At 40.5% G+C, this 18,847-nt stretch overlaps 1 protein-coding gene across 2 annotated transcripts in view; it reads right to left on the bottom strand.

Annotated features, from left to right (window-relative positions):
- Positions 1 to 18,629, bottom strand: part of PCSK5 (proprotein convertase subtilisin/kexin type 5) — a 256,587-nt gene extending 237,958 nt beyond the window's left edge. Inside the window, exon 1 of one of the 2 annotated variants that reach the window (XM_005499780.3) lies at positions 17,898 to 18,629. In XM_005499780.3, coding sequence (XP_005499837.1) covers positions 17,898 to 18,095 — 198 coding nt within the window. In that variant the 5' untranslated portion in view covers positions 18,096 to 18,629. The remainder of the gene's footprint in view (positions 1 to 17,897) is intronic. The other variant, XM_065046018.1, reaches the window with a different exon arrangement.
- Positions 18,630 to 18,847: the final 218 nt, after the last annotated feature.

Below are 18,847 nucleotides of genomic sequence, written 5' to 3'. Positions count from 1 at the left end.
GATTACTTCTTTAAAAATATTTTTTTCTAAGAGGTTTTCTTTTCAAGGCTTTCTATGGCATTCCAGAATACAATATAAACATATTTAGAGTCTCAATTCTAAACTGAAATTAAAATTTAACTCAAATTAATATCTAAATTTAAAAGTACAATTCTAAAGTCCTAGTTAGATTTACTCTAAAGTATTTTTAGAATTCCAAAATTCTACTTCTCTAAATAGATAAGTGCTCTGTTCTAAATATATTATAAAATATACTTAGTAATATAAACCAAATTCAGGTTCCTCTGAAACTGATACTAGGCTTATAACTTCTAAAAACTTCAGTTGAATTGTAAAAAGCTTCCTAGACCATACCTTCTGCATATAGACGACTTTGTACAGTCATATTTTAAAATAAATATTGACAAATGAAATTCTGCCTTTTGAGATTCCAGTACTTTCGTGCTCTCTTGGTAACCTTATTTAACATGTGGAATTACATGGGAAAAAAGCAGATAAAAAACTAACAGCTAAATAGCCACACAAAATGTTTTGCTTCATCAAAAAAATAAATGTTTTGTCATGGAATACAACCAAGTTTTAGTACCACTATCTTTGCAAGAATGGGAAAGCATTAAGTCATAAAACAGGTCACAAGTCTCAGGAGGTAATATGAATTTACAAAATAAGTAAGTTCAGATATTAGATATAAATTAGAACTGTATCATAGCTTTATTCCAATAGAAGTTAAATCACACTAAGATTTATTAATTTAATCTGCCCGACTATGCAGGATAAGCAATCCTTCCAAAGAGGATTGTGGCATCTTTTTGTGATTATATATTCATTTAAGTCCTATGGGTATTAGAATGAAGATTTTTCTGCTTTATTGAATTGTGAAAGGAGAGAGAGGTTACCTTATTTTCTTTAAAATAAAAATACTCTTTGACCATATTTAATTACAAAAACAAGCTACTTCTAAAAGTGTAGGGGGGGAGGGGAAGAAAAAAAAAAAAAAGAATGCTCAAGCCAAATTATAAAAAGAAAAATCCCCAAGACACCTGTCAGGTAAATAAAGCCAAAAAAATCTGCCTGAATAATGACCAGATGAAACAGATGAAATTGACATTTCAGTCTTATACCAATGAACAATGGAGAGAAATTTGTCCTATAGGCCACGGGTCACATGAGATCACAATAAATACATATTCCTTCAAAAAATTATGCCAGAAGCAGAGCCTGAACCCTACCTTTCTCTGTTGCAGCTCTGATAACCAGAACACACTTCAATATTTACGGGAAGAAAAGCTTGAATCTGAACTGTGCTGCACATCAGTACCCACTGAACACTTGCTACATGGTACCCCTTCCCTAGAGATGAGGGGGTAAAATATGCCCTCAGTCAAGTTAAGAATGAATAAAAAAAGTGTGAAATTTAATATATCTGGACACTATGCTGACTGTTGAAGCATTAAATTGAAAGAAATTTGATTACAGCACTTGAAATCCTTCTTTTAAAGCCAGTAACTGTTTCATCCACCTCCTCTCTGGGGCTGATGAACAGGTTGTGACTATTGGAATAATGTTTAAAAAAGTAGCTAAAAATTAATTAACGCAGCGTCCTTAATTATTGGGCAGACAAGGAGAGTGTTTTTCATGAAGTGCAAGGTTGGTCTTCCAACAGATATATTAGCCTAAAAGAGTTGACAGGAGATGGTGAAGGAAGCCATTTCCACATCTGTCATGTGAAACGTTACAATTTAAATACAATGACAGGTGTTAATGATTGCAACCCCAGTGTCACTGTGCTCTTCACCTGAGCAGGCATCACAGCAACTGGCAAGTTAATGTCCCTATCAAGTAAAGTGATGCAAGGTTGCTCAGCAACCTGTGACTGTGGGTTGCAGTCCCAGGGCAACTCTACACGTTTCATGAAAATTCTCAAAAGGAAATCAATTACTGCCGTCATTCCCATTAATCTTTTCTATTGTTTCTTTTCAATACAGAAAGCAATGCAATGCAAACTGGTAGTTCATGCCCCTTTTTGTGAAGCCCAGTGAGTCACTGCCTTATTTCTGCAAGTAAAAATGAGTGCAACAAATTGTATTTATTTTCTGCTATATGAATAAACTTAACCTCTACAACATTTCAAGTGACTTCAACACAGACATCATGCATTGCAAGTTCAAGCCATAAAAAATGTTGTCTGCATCTGCAAAGAAGCTGTTAGACAACATGGTAATGTTTGTTTCAGTAAACTGCCCCCATAATAAAGCCATCAAATAGGAAACATACACTTTAAACATTTTATGGGCTCCACTCAGAAAGCATTGCCTCTGCTTTCTGAGATTTTTTTCCTCTTTCCTAACTCAATACTTTGTAGTTTCAAATGTCTAAATTATATACTCCATCATTTGAAATGAGCTTTGTCACTATTTTGTTGACTTCCAATCCCATTTCATGTTTTATCAGTAAACAAACATAAAATGATAAGAGAATTAGGATAGATACATGCAGTAACATGCATGTTTATTTAAGTAGCAAATAGAACTGCCATACTCCATACATTATTACCTACTCCAGACTCTAAGAACTATTGTTTCTTTGTAATCTGTACTCTCTGATACGTACTTAGAGCATAAGAATGAGGCTTGACAAAGTTCTGACACTGCTATTCCGGTCAGGCAAACAGTATAAAATATAATTAAGAAACAGGTTTTATTTTTAACAAACTACAGCAAGAGAAGTTTCACAGCAAAGAACGTTGATATTCATTTCCTTTTAAATCTCAATCATGAAATATTTAATAACCATCATCCCTGTCCAGAAACTTGTAAATATCTGTCCAGTCCCAGTGGGATCAAGTCCCTTCTCATTTACAAAACCATAAATCAGAAATAACTCTTGTTGAAGCTAATGGAATTTAAGAGGCATAAATCAAGAGCAATCAAATCTAATGGGGATACTTGTATGAATAAAAGATTTAGGAACTGGGCACCAAGTTAGATATACTGTTATACCTCTATGCAGTTATTTAAACATCAATATAAAACTCCTAAGCACATTAATAGCAAGAGAGTTTATAACATTGAAAATGACTAATGCAGTGACCTATAGTAGTCATACTGTTTCCAGTGAACATTTATATTGCCAGCAATAAACCTTTTCACACTGTACTTTGTCTTACAAATCTGAGTTCAACTCTTATTGGTCATAGTAAATACAATGTTTTCATTTAACTGACTTTCTCATGGGACCCGATTTAAGCAATTTCCTCCTCTATCACCAATATAATTTACTGAAGAATAATAAAGCAGTGACTCATGGGAATATCAAGAACTGAGTTAAGTTCATCTATGTGGAGTGTGCAGGTACTAAACCCAATACTCTTTTATGGTAAGCACAGACCATTCATCCTCAACTTTGCACTGTATCAGTCTGATGATGTTCCATTCTGTACAACACGCTTAACCTAACACAGAGAAGTATGCAGCTTGTATGCACCAAGCACGATGGTGATGCATTCACTGACCTTATTTTGTTAATGCTAGAGCTGCACAGGTGTCTATATTTTTTTGTGTGTAAAAGTAAGGTTTTCCAGCATCTATTATTTATATGAAGTCTCCATACCCACATGTAATCTCATTGGTTTTGATACGACATCTTGAGCAACAACTCTTCATATGAGAAACAGTTCCTAGAGATTTTATAGTTACCTAAGTTTAGTAGCATGAAAACAAGACAAAAAAAAAAAATATCTCTATGACAGGATCTAAAGACACAAATAAAGAAAAGGCAAGTAAGAAAATGAGACAAAAAATAACCCCCCAAAATGATTGCATTCAAATGTACTACAAAAGAAATCATCAACATAATGGATGTTTAGTGAAGATTTCAAAAATATCACAACACATCAAGGAACTGTTAATTCTAGCATAGTCATGTAATATTCCACTTAAAGTAGGTATTTGTAATCATAACAACAACAATAAAGTGAAGTATTAATTCAGATATACAGAGTTCTCTCTTGCTGTACCAACTTCCATAGTGGAAGAGTGATCAAGGTTCAGTTCAGCTTCCACTGTGTTTAATGAGAGCTGCAATAAGCACTTAATGAAGCAATACTGACTCTTTTTTTTTTTTCTTTTCTTTTTCTTTCTTTCTTTTTTTTTTTTTTTAATTCAGACCTCAGTGAAGCCTACGTTTTAGATTAAATTAGCAACCTAATGTCTAGATTCATATACCTGCTTCTAAATTACTTCAGACTACAGAGGAAAGTCAAGGAGAATTGATATCTAGTTCATGATGAAAAACCTAAATTTAATAAATCCAATGAAAAACTGGTCACAGCTTTCCTAAACTGTCTATTTTGCACATTTAAATAATATTCCTTGGTGGCCTTCTTGTTTGGAGAGCAGGATCTTAGAACCTGAGGGGTGAGTGAATGCTTAGCTGTGTACATGAAAGTAGCTTTTCTTGGAGAAAGAAGAAATGTTTCTACTGTATATTTAATATGTTGGTAATAAATATATAATACCAAACCACTGAAATAGGGAAAAGCTTGTGAGCTATTACTGAATGGTAGCAATGAACTGGATAAAACCATGTATTCTTCTTTATAAATGGATTTGCATTTCTATTTTGAAACATTTGGGTTTATGTCAAATGAGTCCTACAAGATCAGAAACATTAGGAAATCAACATAGATTCCAGCAACCACTGGAATTGCTCATCGTGCAGTTAAGCATGTTAGATTAACATTTGTAGTTGCCAAGCAAGAAATGGAAATTAGACAAATTTCACAAGATGGAAATGGTATTTATCTACAAGAAAGCTTCCAAAAGAACAGTCTTTTGCAACGGTAGAACCATTTATTGGTAAGACCTGTGATGTCAACACAGTCCAGAAGCCTTTTAGGTCAGAGGATGGTTAACTCTTCCAGAAAGCAAGGCTCAGTGACCATGTTTATTCCAGTTAATAGTTTTCCCAGGCGATGGCTTTACGATTTGTCAGTTGGCCATGATCATCATGCACTGGCCTAAGAATTATCAGGAGGTATCTGTTCAGTGACGATGGATATTTAATCTTCCCTGAATGAAGCAAAGTTATTTCTTGATCAGACAGGCAGAAAGGAGTAATGACAGTAATGCAAAGATTGGCATGTATCAAGAGTGCCAAGGAAAGCCCTGATAGCGTCATACATGTTCTCTCTGGAAATGACCTTCTACTTCAAATAGGTGTAAATAAAATCATACTAGCATTGTGTTTTCAACCCAAAGAAGGGGAATGAATTGACTCACAGTGAAGCAAAAGGGAGTCTTTGAAGACAGAAACTGAAAATAGTACCATAGTTAATTCTGTTATGCTGGTTAGGGCTGGAGGTCATGTTGTGTGGCAGTGATAGGACACATCTGGTCTGTCAGACATTCCAATACAACTGGGGTACCCACAAATGCATTTCTAATGTTCATACTAAAAGGTTATTGAGGACTTTACAAACTGCAACTGAATACTTTGCTGCGCTGAATTTCAGAGACTTTCTTTGAGGTCCAATGAGAGAAGTGCTTTTCTTAAAAAGCAGAAAAAGCTAATCTAGGCTGTAAGACCACTGTTCAGGGATCTGCATTGTAAGACCATTCTTCAGGTATCTGCATTGGCTCCACTCCATTCTCAACTGGTAAAACTACTGTTCCTTGTGCAGGGCAGGGCTTGGTTGCTCAAGAGAAAGAAGAGCTTATTCTGCAGTCCATTCCTGCAGGGAAGTGGTGCTACTCATTTCCAAGAGGGGTAGAGGAGCTGTCTCACCTTAAAGCCCTGCCATTGCTGTTCATTCATGGTCAGCTCACTAGAGCCCAGCACACTCATAAAGCGTCAAACTTTTTCATAGTTCAGATTTTTATTCATTAGTTTCCTTCAGTTCAGCTCAGATGGGCTACTGAAAATATGATACTTGAAGTACAAATAATCTGCACTCCAGAGTGTGGAAGGAATATGCATGAAATAGCTAGATAAAAACACTCAGTAAATTAAAGGAATTGTAAGCAATAGGAGCAGTGGCATGAAATCTGTCAATTGAAAAGCAGTTTTCACATTTCAGGACAGCTGGGTAACAAATGTGATGACAATTTTTAAAAGTATATCTGAGGCATTATGGACATGCACATCACTAGTAAGCAAAGGAGTAGAAACTAAGACATGAACACTTGGCAAAAAATTATCACTTTGGAAACAGTTAAACAGTGGAAAATTCTGCCTTACAAATTTGCAGTTTTCTTTGAAGAGGTCAAGCATACAGATAAAGATGGGTAGATAGATATACTCTGGTTGGACTTTCAAAAGGCTTTTGACAACGTCCTTCACCAACAGCTTTTAATAATTTAAGAAGCCGTAACATAAGGTCCTTTTAGAAGGAAGCAGCTAACAGACTGAAAACAATGCTTAGGAGTAATTAGTTATTTGTTTAGTAAAATGCAATCAGCTTCTCACAATGGGTGGAGGTCCCTGCTGGAGTTCTGGCAACTGTGGTAGAACCTCTTCTGAGACCTACACTATTTCATTTAAAAAAAAAAAAAAAATCTCAAGGAAAAGGGAGTGAGCCATGAGGTGTAGATGTCAGCTACTGTTAACAGTCACAGATACAAAGACTGTGGCTGACTGTGTGTGAGCTGCAGAAGGACCCTCCAAAACTGAGTGACGACAATGAAACAGCAAACGAAATCCAATGTAGACAAACATGGATGAGCTGATGTACAAAACTGATTGCACAGTAAAATGAACTGTTTTAAGCTGCCCAGTACCACTGAGGAGCGACTATGTCAGGGTTATGGCAGACTAATCCATGGAAATTCGGCTCAGTAGAAGTCCCAACAGCAAATGACATAGTAGAGATGATCAATAAAAGTATGGAAAATAAAGCAGAGAACATACCACTGTAAGAATAATCCAAGGTTTTGCCACACTTTAAGTACTGCACACAGTTCTAGCCACTTCTATTCAAAGAAGACATAGTAGAGCTGGAAATATTTCCAAGTGGCAGGAGGAGAATGGACAAAGATATGGAACAGCCTCTGCATGGGGAATAGCTATTTAAGCTAAGGCTCTTCAGTCTAGATATGACAAAATTTATGGGAAAATATTAGAAATCTAAAAAATCATGTATGGCATAAGAAGAGTGGACAGAGACCAACTTTCACTGTCCTTTTCAGAAGCCATCAAAAGAAGATAGGAAGTAACAAACGAAAGAGAGGTTTGCTCTTCAAGCGGTGAAGTAGCAAACTTTTAAAGCCCTTGCCAAAGATTACTGTGGATGCTGAAAGTTCACTTTTATTGGAAAGATTGGACAAGTGTCTGCACAAAAAACAAAAACAAAACCAAAAAATTCTAAGTATGCAGAAACCACATCCAGCTGAGGCGAAAACAGCTGAAGGAAGTGTTAGGGAGGTGCTGGTTTTGTCCATTCTCTCCCACGGAATGTAACTTAACACCACTGTCACAGGAAGGCAGGCTGGCTAGATGGATCTTCTAACTGACCCAGAACAGCCTTGCATCCTTGCAGGTCTATTTGAATAAAGGTTGTTCATGAGAACAAAAATGTTTCAGGCACTACTTCTCTGTGTGCTAGGTGCCATACTACTGGCTTTAGAGGTGCGACACAGTGCACATTTTTTTTCCCATTTGTATTTAAAACATTAGGTTACTGTCTAATATGCTCTACAAAGAAATGCTCAATTAAAGCCAAAAATGTTCAGTAGGTATATCGAGAAGGGACACTACATTCTACTGCTGATTAAGTTAAATATTTTTAAAAAGGGAACATTATCTAATTCTAGACTTGAATTTCAGCCACACAGCACTGCTCAGTAACACTTTCATTGCCTGCTATAACAGGAATGAATACAATAATGCAGCAAAGGTTTTAATTGTGACTTGCAACATTTCTGTAGGTTCAGTTTGGCCCTGGAAAACAAACATAAATGAGGCCTACACCCTGCTGGCACAAAAATGCCCCTAAAAAGAAAAAAATAAAGGAGAAAAAAACATAACTTGGCCAAAAATAGCTCCTTTTTGATGGCTATCCCCCATGTCATCTCCCTGGGAGCAGTTTCCTTATACATGGAAGAGTCTGTGCTGAGAATTTTTTCATTCCTAGTTTGTTTAGAATTATATAATCCATGATCATGCTTGGCTAATCCACCTTCTACCCTTTCATGCCCATCATACAACATCATATAATCCACAAGAATTTCCACAACAAGCTATTCTGGCAGGATTTCATGGTGTAGCTCTGATACTCTTCTAGACTTGCCAACATTTCATTCCAAAGAGTTTTTCATTCTGCAAATATCAATCAAGATGGGTCCAGCATGTTGCCAAATAATCACTAACTGTCTTAAGCTGTATATCTCTGGCAAGTGGTAGTCTGTTCGATCATTTTTTCCTGTGTTTGGCAGGTGACAAAGAGCACCACTGTTCCTCACTGGGGACTACATGATTTATTCAGGTCCATGTCTGACATATCTGTCTCCCCACTTTGTTATTTTTACAATTCATCATTTGGAGAGAAAGATAAAGATACACTGGTCAGTCTCAGAACCACAAAACATAGTTGCAGACATGCAAATATGATACTGGAAATATCTTGCCTGACAAAGTCTAGAGAATTATTTATGACATTGTACAAAGCAGTGGGGAGGTTGTGTACAAGCTGCCCATCCTTCCTGGTCAAGGCAAACAGATGTCAATGAAAACACAGCAACTGGTATGACCATGGGAGTGGGAAGCCTTTCTTCTAATAGGAAACCAGAAGTTAGAGAAGCAAAAGTGAAGGTTGGTTCCCCCTACAACTGTGTGAGAGAAATAGATGAGACAGTTAAGCACAAAAGCAGATATATATTGGCCATGACTAAATTCAGTCTGTAAGTTGGAAGTCAGTGCAAAACAAAGAAACAACCTTCCAGACTGAGGACAAGTAGCAAAACCACTTTTAAAACTGGTTAGTTTCAGACTTGCTCAAAATTGGGGTAAAAATCCACTTATGAACACCTTAAGGTTTATAATACAAATGACTGACGATCCAGTCCAAATCAATTTTCTTGTGATTTTTGTATTTATTTTGAAGTGATACTTTGCAAATTAAAAACTATTTCTCTTCAAGCACTACTTGATTAACAGTCCCCGTCAAATTCTTGAAGTAGAACATAAAATTAAACTATGGAATAGTAGGCCAAAACTATGTAAGTAACTTTGATATATCTCTTTTTTACAGCAGGACAGAAAAACACCTGCAGACTTCCTCTAGAAGCTGTTTTTGTCAGTATTTCAGGTAGTGACCTGAATATTGGCATAGGAAAGTCATCTAATAAACACAACATGCATGAAGCAGAGAGGATCTGCAAGCATGTTGGGGGGCAGGAACAGAATTAAAATCAAACTGAAACTGTAAAATGAGGACTGGAAGAACAGGGCAAGATTGAGCAAAGGCATATGCAAAGTACTACACATAATCAACAATAACTTACTGGTCAAATTCAGGTTGGAGAACAATGGGCTAGGAATTTGGCAGAATCAATCTGTGAACCACAGCAGATCACAAACTGAACTAAGCCAACAATATCATACAGCTACAGCAGAGGTGTCAAATTCATTTTTACCAGGAGCCACATCAGCCTCGTGGTTGCCTTCAAAAGGTAGAATGTAATTTTAGGACTGTACTTATACAGTCTTATACAGTCCTAAAATTACATTTGGCCCTTTGAAGGCAACCATGAGGCTGACGTGGCCCCCCCATGAAAGTGAGTTTGACATCCCTGAGCTACAGGATAGACAAACACCATAATGGGATAAATAAACAGGAGTGCTGTCCTCTAGACCGCTCAAGGAATCCTTATACTCTACCCAGCTGTAATGTTCTAGCAAGTCCTTGCTCAAGAAGATTAGGGTCACTTAGAAATACCACAGTCAAGCAAGACTGATCAGTGAAAGCCTGACCTATGTGAAACAAGAGAAAGTACTGGGCTTGGATGAAAAAAGTAGGTGGCAGGAAGAATGAAATGCTACAACTTTTCTGCTGTTGCTACTCTTTATGTTCATAGAGAAACAAGAAACACAGTCTTTGAGTTGCAAGAAGACAGAGCTTAGACTTCACCAGGGCAAAGAGGATAATGAGCCACCAGAATTGACCCTGCCCTAGCACCATGGAGCTTTCTTACTGAAGAACTTTGAAAACTCATTAAATATCTGCCAGTAAACATATGTGCACAGTTGATCCTCCTCAAGACCACTGCAATGGAACAGCTGATCTGCAGAGGTGCCCGCCGTATCCTTCATTTCTACAGCTGTCAGCCATTGCCAACCAGAGGCCATGTCATACCAAACATGACCAGTGCCATACCAGAGGTATAACGCACTGCTGATTTACCTCAACATGTGTGACAGATTTCTCCTGCTTCTTCGATTTTAATCTAGCCTGGTTCACTTCTCTATGTATTTTGTTTGAAAGGAGCATTTCTCACAAACATTGCCATTTGTAAGCTGGGCTTGCAACTAATTGTCCTTCTTAAAAGTATAATTTAGTGTGTGTTTGCCTAAGGGCTTTAAATAAAAAAATCATCACATAATTTGCATTTTGACTGCTATGTTGTTAAACAAGATTCTCATCTTATTTTGTAACAACAGATGAAGACTATTAGATTGACTCTATAACCAGAACTCGTTTGGAGCAACTTCTTCATCTAACTCCTAACAAAAGATCACATTTAGTAGCAGTAAGCTTTGTTCTCTCTCCTTCTCCCTCTCATTTTTAACTGCAGAGACAAGAGAACTACTACTAAGTACAAAGTAATTACCCACAGCATACCCTTTGTATTCTCCAATATGTGTTGGTTTTCTGGTTTTCTGCCATGTGAGCATTTGCAATAATGTTGTTTCAGTACTTGCATTTTGCAAAGATATTTCTATCTGGTGGTTATTCTCTACCAGTCTCTAAGTGTATTTTTTTCTGTCATAAATAAGAGAAAATCCAATTTTCCTTGGTGTATCTGTCTAATCCCACTACATCTGCATGTGCATATAGCTTAGAGTAAACCTAGTTTTGATTCTTTTAATACTATAGTCCTGGTACTTGCATCTTTAATACTCAGGACTTCATTAAACAGAGTACACTCTGTATCAATGCTGTGGCCACAAAGGCTCTTAAGGGGCATTTCTCTTGTATTAATGGTCGATATTATTATTCTGGGTTGATGAACTTCTTTACAAACAGAGGCCTACCATCCTGCTTTTTTGAGTCATTCATGTAAGGGTGGTGGAGATTATGGCAGTAAACTCCTTCCTTTGCTGAAGACAAACACATTACTTAAGGCTCTTTATCTTAAAACAAGCTCCCGTTTAAGTGGATTTTTTTTCTAGTCTTCAAATTTCAGCTATTTGGTTTGCAGAACTTCCTTCTGCCTCCCATCAGGAATAGATTTGGAAAATGGAAAACAGCCATTCCTCCCATTCTTTCTGATCAATTGATCTTGTTACACAACATCTTCTCTGTGCCATCACTGGGACCTCAGATTTGAAATGAACTAATGTTTATTAACATTTTGTGTGATTTGCTGTCTTTAAATTTATAAAGTCCCAATTAAAAAAAAACAACAAAAAAAAGTCCTTGTGGCAAGCCACATCAGCATTTACATTATCTACAAAGTACACCTATAAAAAATACATCTGTATATCTATTTGTTAGTCCTGGGCCACACCCCAACCTTAGAACATTTAGGTGTTTTTGGCAAATAGTGTGTACTCCTTGTAGGAAGAAAACTGGACAGAAAAGGTAGTCTGCCATTTGCCAATGGTGAGGAGTAGGCCAATAGACCCTGGAAGAGATCAAAAAAAAAGAAAAAATACTGGAAGAATACAATTAGGAAAGGAAAGATGTTATCTGGAAAGATGTTATCTGAGACCCATTCTCAGCCCCCACCTAGAAATAAGAAAGAAAAAGAAATAGAAGGATCTAAAAGTTACTCCTATACTAATTAATGCAACATTTATCTCCTTTGTTGGAGCCACTGATTAGATACCTATACTTCTTCCATTCTTTCATCCCCTCTGGCTTATCAGCTGCTTGTTTCTCATGTTCTCCTGCATCTTCAAGGAAAGTTGCCTGCCCAAATAAGGAACTCCTAGCACCTGATGACAGCAACCTGAAACTGATGAGGTACCACTTTTGTAAGAGCACAAACCTAGAAAGCCTTCCTTATTTTAAGGCACACACATTTCAAATTAAAATTAACTCATGCCCAGAGTCAGTTATTGGAGCTCCTCCTCTTTCATCTATATAAACAGAGAAGTGAGGGGAAAAGGATTAAGTCAATAACTCAAGAGCACAAATGCCTTCAGCATCAGAGCCTGGAGCAACATTCCCAGCTTCTCAGATCCTCCACAAGTCATCCCTTTATAAGCTGTCCAGTCTATTTCTCCAGTCTATCGAGAATATTTAGCACCAAAGAACAAATTTATATCCAGTGAAAAGGTGTGTTTACAAGAAATGACAAAATTAATGGGAATCAAGATGACATATCAGTACACCTTAATTTTCACAGCTGTATCAAAAGAAAGCTTTGTTCTTTCACTGTACAGAAAGGAACCTCCACACTATCAACACAGTCATAATATTTATAGCAATTGTACAAAATGCCAAACAGACTATATGTTTAACCCTCCACAGCTGCCAACAGTGAAAGAAACTTTCCCAAAAGTTAGTGACAGATACTTTGATCTAAGACAAAGGCCTGTTTAGCATAGCCACTACAAGATAGAAGGAAAAAATATGTCAGCAGGGAGCTTCTGGGTGATGAAGTATACCTCAAATTGTTCCATCCAGTGTGTAACGTAGAACAACTCCTTGGCTGTTTTGCAGTATACTACTTCATCACAGTCTTAGAGAGTCTGCTAGTCCAGATCACATTCTTAAGAGACCCATGCAAAAAGAACGAAGGCAATTTAACTACACGAGACAAGGATTTGCTCACTAGAGGAACTACTAATTGCACTTCAAGGTTAGGCAAGAAATGCCTGCAACACATGAGAAAAGAAAAAAGTCAACTCTATGCATTTAAAGTCCTGATATTACATGTTTATGCTATTTTAAAGCCCAATGAAACAGAGGAGACCTTGGGCCAATTTTTTTTATAGTGATGCTTATCTGTATTTGCTCCATCATCTTCACTGCATCTGTGGTTATGTTACAGAAACGACGTTATCAATAGCCAAGTACTCAAGCCTGAAGTTATTGACAGACCTTTAACAGGTCTTAACTGAAAGCCTGTTAATTTGAATGTCAGCTCAAGCAGGCCCTACTGCCCAAAGCAATAGCTCCAAACTGGTGGCACTATCTGCAGTAATCAAAATCATTGACTTTTGAAAGAATATCCTGCCCACTTATGTCAGTCAGTAAAGGATCTACTGCCTCTGTTTTTGTGATACAAAACCTTTGTTCAGCCCAGTGGGGAAAAGACTTTTCCAACATAAACTGAATAACAGTTGATACAATGATAGGTCTAAGTTGCTACTCTGTGCTTCTCCAAGCCATAGATAAAGAAAATCAATGACAGTCTCAGCAGATTCACTGTAAGAATTAGAGTATCTTTGAAGAACAAACTTCTGTGTCTACTGTCAACTTCATGTTGGTAATAGTGAGGAAAAACAGGATAACTGAGCAGTACGCTGGATCAATGTGTAGGAAACAAGAACCAGAACATGGAGCCTGGAAAAACACAGAGTAAAAGAGGATTCTCTCTCTGTCATGCTGTGTCCCCTAAAAATTAATGGAAAACTCCTCTTTTCAATAAACAGAGAAGCTAAAGGTTCAAGTTTCTTTAGCAAGAACTGGAGACCACAGAAGTTTGAGAGCAACAGTTTACCACAAGCTGCGAGTCACAGTTCTCAACTTCAGGTAGGCTTTGTAGCTTTCCCGTTGTCACCGTGGCAATGAAAATTGACTTAAGGTGTGATTTCATTACTCAACTGAATACTATCCAAATCACAAGAGCATTAAAAAAAAAAGGGGGGGGAGGGGGGAAAGGTGGGAAGCCAAACTCTCCTTTACCAGGAATGCACCAAATAAAAAAACTGGGAGAAGGGACGCTGTCTGCTGTTAGTGAGTCACAGCCTTCCTGGGTCTATCATCTTCTCTCCGCTGATCAAATTAATTTACATTTCAATGTCATTTTTCTCAAACATAACCCAAATATTACCTACTCTCAACTGGTTTACCCCTAAAGTACACTAATCTTTCCCTCTTCCACAGCACCTTGCATCTCCACTCATGCAAAATTAACAGGGTGGCTGGTAAGAACAACATCCGCATATGCCCTCTGTTTTCAACTATTCCCTTCAGCTCTAATCATGCAATTAACTGTTGTCAGAATACTCCTGGTTTGTAACGTTGCAACTGCACCTATTTGACTTTCTGTTTTTATACACAGTGTCACTACCTCCTATCTTGAATATTTTAATTCCATTATTTTTCTGGGTCATTTGTACTGAGTTGGTTCTTTTGGCCAGCTGCAGTGTGAATTTGATTTAGCTTTTTACACTTTCTTCTTAAAGATGAGCTCACAAATTTAATTTAACAAAAAATAATATGCTTAATGCATTACGTTAGGTTTTTAAAATCTACTTCAGATGATTTTTGGATGTGTATTTTTATGAGATCTGTAATTAACTTCTTCAAGCAGAAGTAAACAGCTTAGCGCTTATGAGACTTTCAGCTTTAATTATAATATTTCAGCTTACCTAGAACAGATACTATCTGCAAAACCAAAGTTTAATTGCCTGGCCATAGCTGCTACAATATGCAGACATTAAACATGTGAAGTCCTGCCTCTAACACAGAAGTCCATTACTGGTTCTCTCTTTCAATGTTTTCACACTGTATTCAGCTAAGAGAAAGTCTTTCAACATCTCACACCAAATACAGATTTTTAAATAGTTTGAAATTGTCTCCCAGTAATAAACAGTGGATTTTTGCCCCATTATCATATTTATTGCACTTCCTCTTATGTGTCAAATATCTCCCTGCTTTCCCAAACCTATGCAAAAAGTCTGTTACAGTCAAATCTAACTCGTCAGTCCAGACCATTGCTGACTCCTTTCTTGAAAAGTTAATACCTGCTTACTTTTAGCCATCTTTATCAAGGGATACACTCCATGTAGAGTGATCAATAAGCTTCACAGAAAACTATGCACTTTTTTTAAAAATTATTTTTAATAAACATAGTTATAGAATTATTTTACATAGGCTTTGAACTGTATATTTACATGTTAAACTATGTATAGTCAGACCACAGCTGTTTGAATTATTTTATGAACTCTTGATTCTCAAATTATGAACTCTATCTAGCAACCACATCAGCCTGATAAATAAGCAGTAGCTAGGAATAAAAGAACAGCCATTAGACTGATCACCAACATACTAACAGATGTGTCATCAGAGAAGTACCATTTGGAGATGATTTTGCAAGAAATTAGCCGAAACTTAACAGTGGTCATAGTAAAAAAGAGGGCCATGACAAGTAAGTCTGTGTAAGACTGTGCAAATGCACAACACTCCTTAGGGCATGTAACTGTTAAGAACTCTACATTGGCACAATGACATCTAGCACACAGTTACTCCAATCCAAAATACATGTACACCCACCACCTGCTTCTCATTCTTAAATTCTGCTTGCAGCAGTAAGACAAGAATCACCCATCACTCTAATTCATACTGTTACTGAAGTTTACTTCCTATGTAACATTTTTCTTTTCCATCTGCACAACTAAGTAACAGTGTTGACTCCCTTCACTACATACTCTCTTTTCATTTGCTTACCCAGTAATTTTCCAGTTGTTCATTATTTATAGTCTCTATTTTCTGTCATTCCCATCTGTATACCTGATCAGTAATTTATCTATTATTAATATCTCATAGGTGTATACATGGCACTTTCACTGACACATAAGTAGCAGCAGTTTACGTTTACTACATTGTTTCCTTGCATCAACATGAAGTTTGGATGTGCAAGGTATAAAAAGTAGGTTTTGAGTTAGCCGGCTGGCCTGACGAAAGACAAAAAGGAATAAGTGCACCCTCCAACTGACTGTTGATTATTTCACCACTATAAAGGCCCAGATAGGAATACAGAGAAACCCTTTGGACAAAAGACATATGCAAGAGAAAATTGAAAGACTTCAATGCAAAAATCTTTGCACTTGGATTCATAAATGGCAGTTTCAAGGCAGAAGTTCAATTTTGACATGAGAGCCTGCTACCGAATTTTTGTGCCTCCAAGTGGGAAGAGCAGTGCCTACCTGAGCAAGTGCTCCAGGAGGGATGTTGGTACTCTGTTTTTCTAAGTAACTTCATCTTTACACATCATGTTTTGTGCTACCACAGTGCCATTTTCCAGCTTTTCTTATGTAAATTATTTATCTTAATAGACTGCACAGCTGTCTTATTCAGGCTGGCAATCACTGGGAACAGCTGAGATGCACACGTCAAACTTTTGAGTCAATGATGCAGCACATGGGAACCCATTCTACAACACAAGCAAAAATTGGGTCTCACTTTGATCCAGTCGATGTAGAAGGCCTGTTGTGTAAATGCAGCTGCACTTTTGTGAATCTCATATATAAGGATAAAACCTTCTGTACCTGTAAACACTAATTTTTAAACTTTCCATTCATGTAGTATGAACTACTGTCTAGAAAGACTGTGCTTGGATGTTTGCACCCAAGCATGAAATGTAATTGTTTATTTTTTAGGCACTCAACTTGCAAAACTCTACATAGGCAACTCATATTTTGAGGATAATTGCCTGGAAAGGCTAGGATATTGGGAACAAATCCTGTCAGAACAAGTGATCCTAAGACACTTTAAACAGCAGCTGTGCCTAGATGTAGCAGTGGGGGATTTTTCAGCATGATCCATCGAGAACCAGGTGTTTCTTCGCTTGCAGTTCCTGGACCTGGCTGGATCCAATGATTTTCTCAAGGGGTCATCTCTGGATCTAGCTCGTCCAGGTGTTTTCTACCAAAACATCTGCGGGCTCCTCTGAGCCCAGATGCTGCCCGACTAGCCGGGTGCAGGCCAGGGAAGCTCTGCCTACAGCGCCGGCATCCGAGAGAGGACTTCTTTGCCCTCATTTCACAACAACCCCGGCGGAAAGCGAGCGGGCTGCGGGACGCCAGCGCGGGCCGCGGCGGCGGCCGGGCCGGCTCCTACCTGGGGCCAGTCCCGCTGCCGCCCCAGCCCCCCCGGCCGCGCTCCCCTTCCCCGCGGGACCCCGGCGGCCGCCGCACGCGGGGCAGCCGCCCCGGAGCGGCGGGGCCACCTCTGTCACCCGCTCCTTCCGCACACACCGCCAGAAGGGGGGTCGGGACGCCCCCCGCGGCTGGCCGGCGGTCGCAGCTGCCACGTCCTGGCTGCCGGGGAGACGAGCGCTCGCTGCAGGACGAGCTCCTCTTGTACTGGCGTTTTTTTCCTTTGCAAGCGGGGCAGGGGGTGCCCGGCGCGCAACGCAATGCTCGGCTGCCGCGGAAGCAGCGCGGCGGCGGGCAGAGCCCCGGCTGGGCCCCCCGCGTCCCCGCCCCCGGCCCGCGGGCGGCTCTGCGGAGCGCGCCCTGCTCCGCACCTGGCCGCGGAGGGGGCGCTGCTCCCGCGGCCCCGACCCCTCCGCGTATCTACCCCCCGCGCATCACCTCCGCCGGCCCGCGGCGGGGACCGGAGCGACGGCGGGTGGTTGGCGGGCCGCCCCGCCGTGCGGCGGCCGCGGAGCTGCCCGTCCCTTGCCCCTGCCCCTGCGTCGCAGTGCCGCGGCAGCCGACCCTGCCTGCCCGCCTGCCGGCCGTGTCGCCGGCGCCCGCTCGGAAGTAGTTGCGAGGAGGGTTACCTGTCCTATATTGACGTATCCGTACTTGCTCGCTATCCTGTTGGCCTCCTGGAGCCCCCCGGTTATTCGCACAGCCCAGTGGTTGGTGTACAGGCGCGTCCTGCAGGCGGGCAGCAGGAACCCCAGCACCAGGGTGAGCCGGCAGAGAAGGTCCCCGCCGCCTCCGCCTCCCCAGCAGCAGTGGCGCTTCCAGCCCATCTTCTCCTCCTCCGCACACAACCCCCACAAAACTTCTCCTTTCTTCTTCCGAGGCTCTTCCCCTCACCTCCGGGCGGCACCGGCGGCGCGTCCTTCGAAGTTACCCCGAGGAGGAAACTAGGAAGAGCTTGGAGTAGTGCATTGAACCGCCCGGGGGTTAAGCGATGAGGGATCGGGAATAATGGTTATGATCGGTGATTACTGCTGTTCCCTCCTCCCGCCGCTCTTCGGGGATTAAGTAACTTGCTTGGAAAGCTTCTCTCACAGTTTCTGAGCGCCAGCTTCTCCCTCTATCCCCAGCTACATGGGAAGTCGTTTCTCCACCGGGAGGAGGGCTCGTTTTCCCTCGCTCCGCGCTTCCCTCCCCTCTGACTTCCTCCCCCTGCCGCGATCTTCTGCCTCCTCTCCCGCGTCTGGCTTTCCCTCGCCTTCCCCCTTGCCCAGAGCCCAGGAGCAGCGCGGCCGCGGCGGCAGGCGGTGTGTGAGTGTTGGCAGCTGAGCGCCTCAGTTCACTCCGGCTCGGCCACCTCCCTCTCCCCTCCCTCCTCCTCCTCCTCCTTCTTCTCCTCCTCCGCCCGCCCTCGCTCCCGCCCGGCAGCGCCGAGGGCCAGGGGAAATGGCAGCTGCGCCAGCCCCGCGTCCCGCCGCCCCCTGCGCTGCCGGGCCCGCCGTTACCGCCGGCCTCGGTCGCCACCACCTTGCCGCCGGCCCCGGGGTCTGCCCCCTTTCCCCCGCCGGGCTGGGAGGCCGCT

Source organism: Columba livia, chromosome Z, assembly GCF_036013475.1.
Source record: "Columba livia isolate bColLiv1 breed racing homer chromosome Z, bColLiv1.pat.W.v2, whole genome shotgun sequence".
Classification (NCBI taxonomy): Eukaryota; Metazoa; Chordata; class Aves; order Columbiformes; family Columbidae; genus Columba; species Columba livia.
The sequence above is the reverse complement of the archived record's forward strand: the minus strand, read 5'-3'. Positions and strand labels throughout refer to the sequence as shown.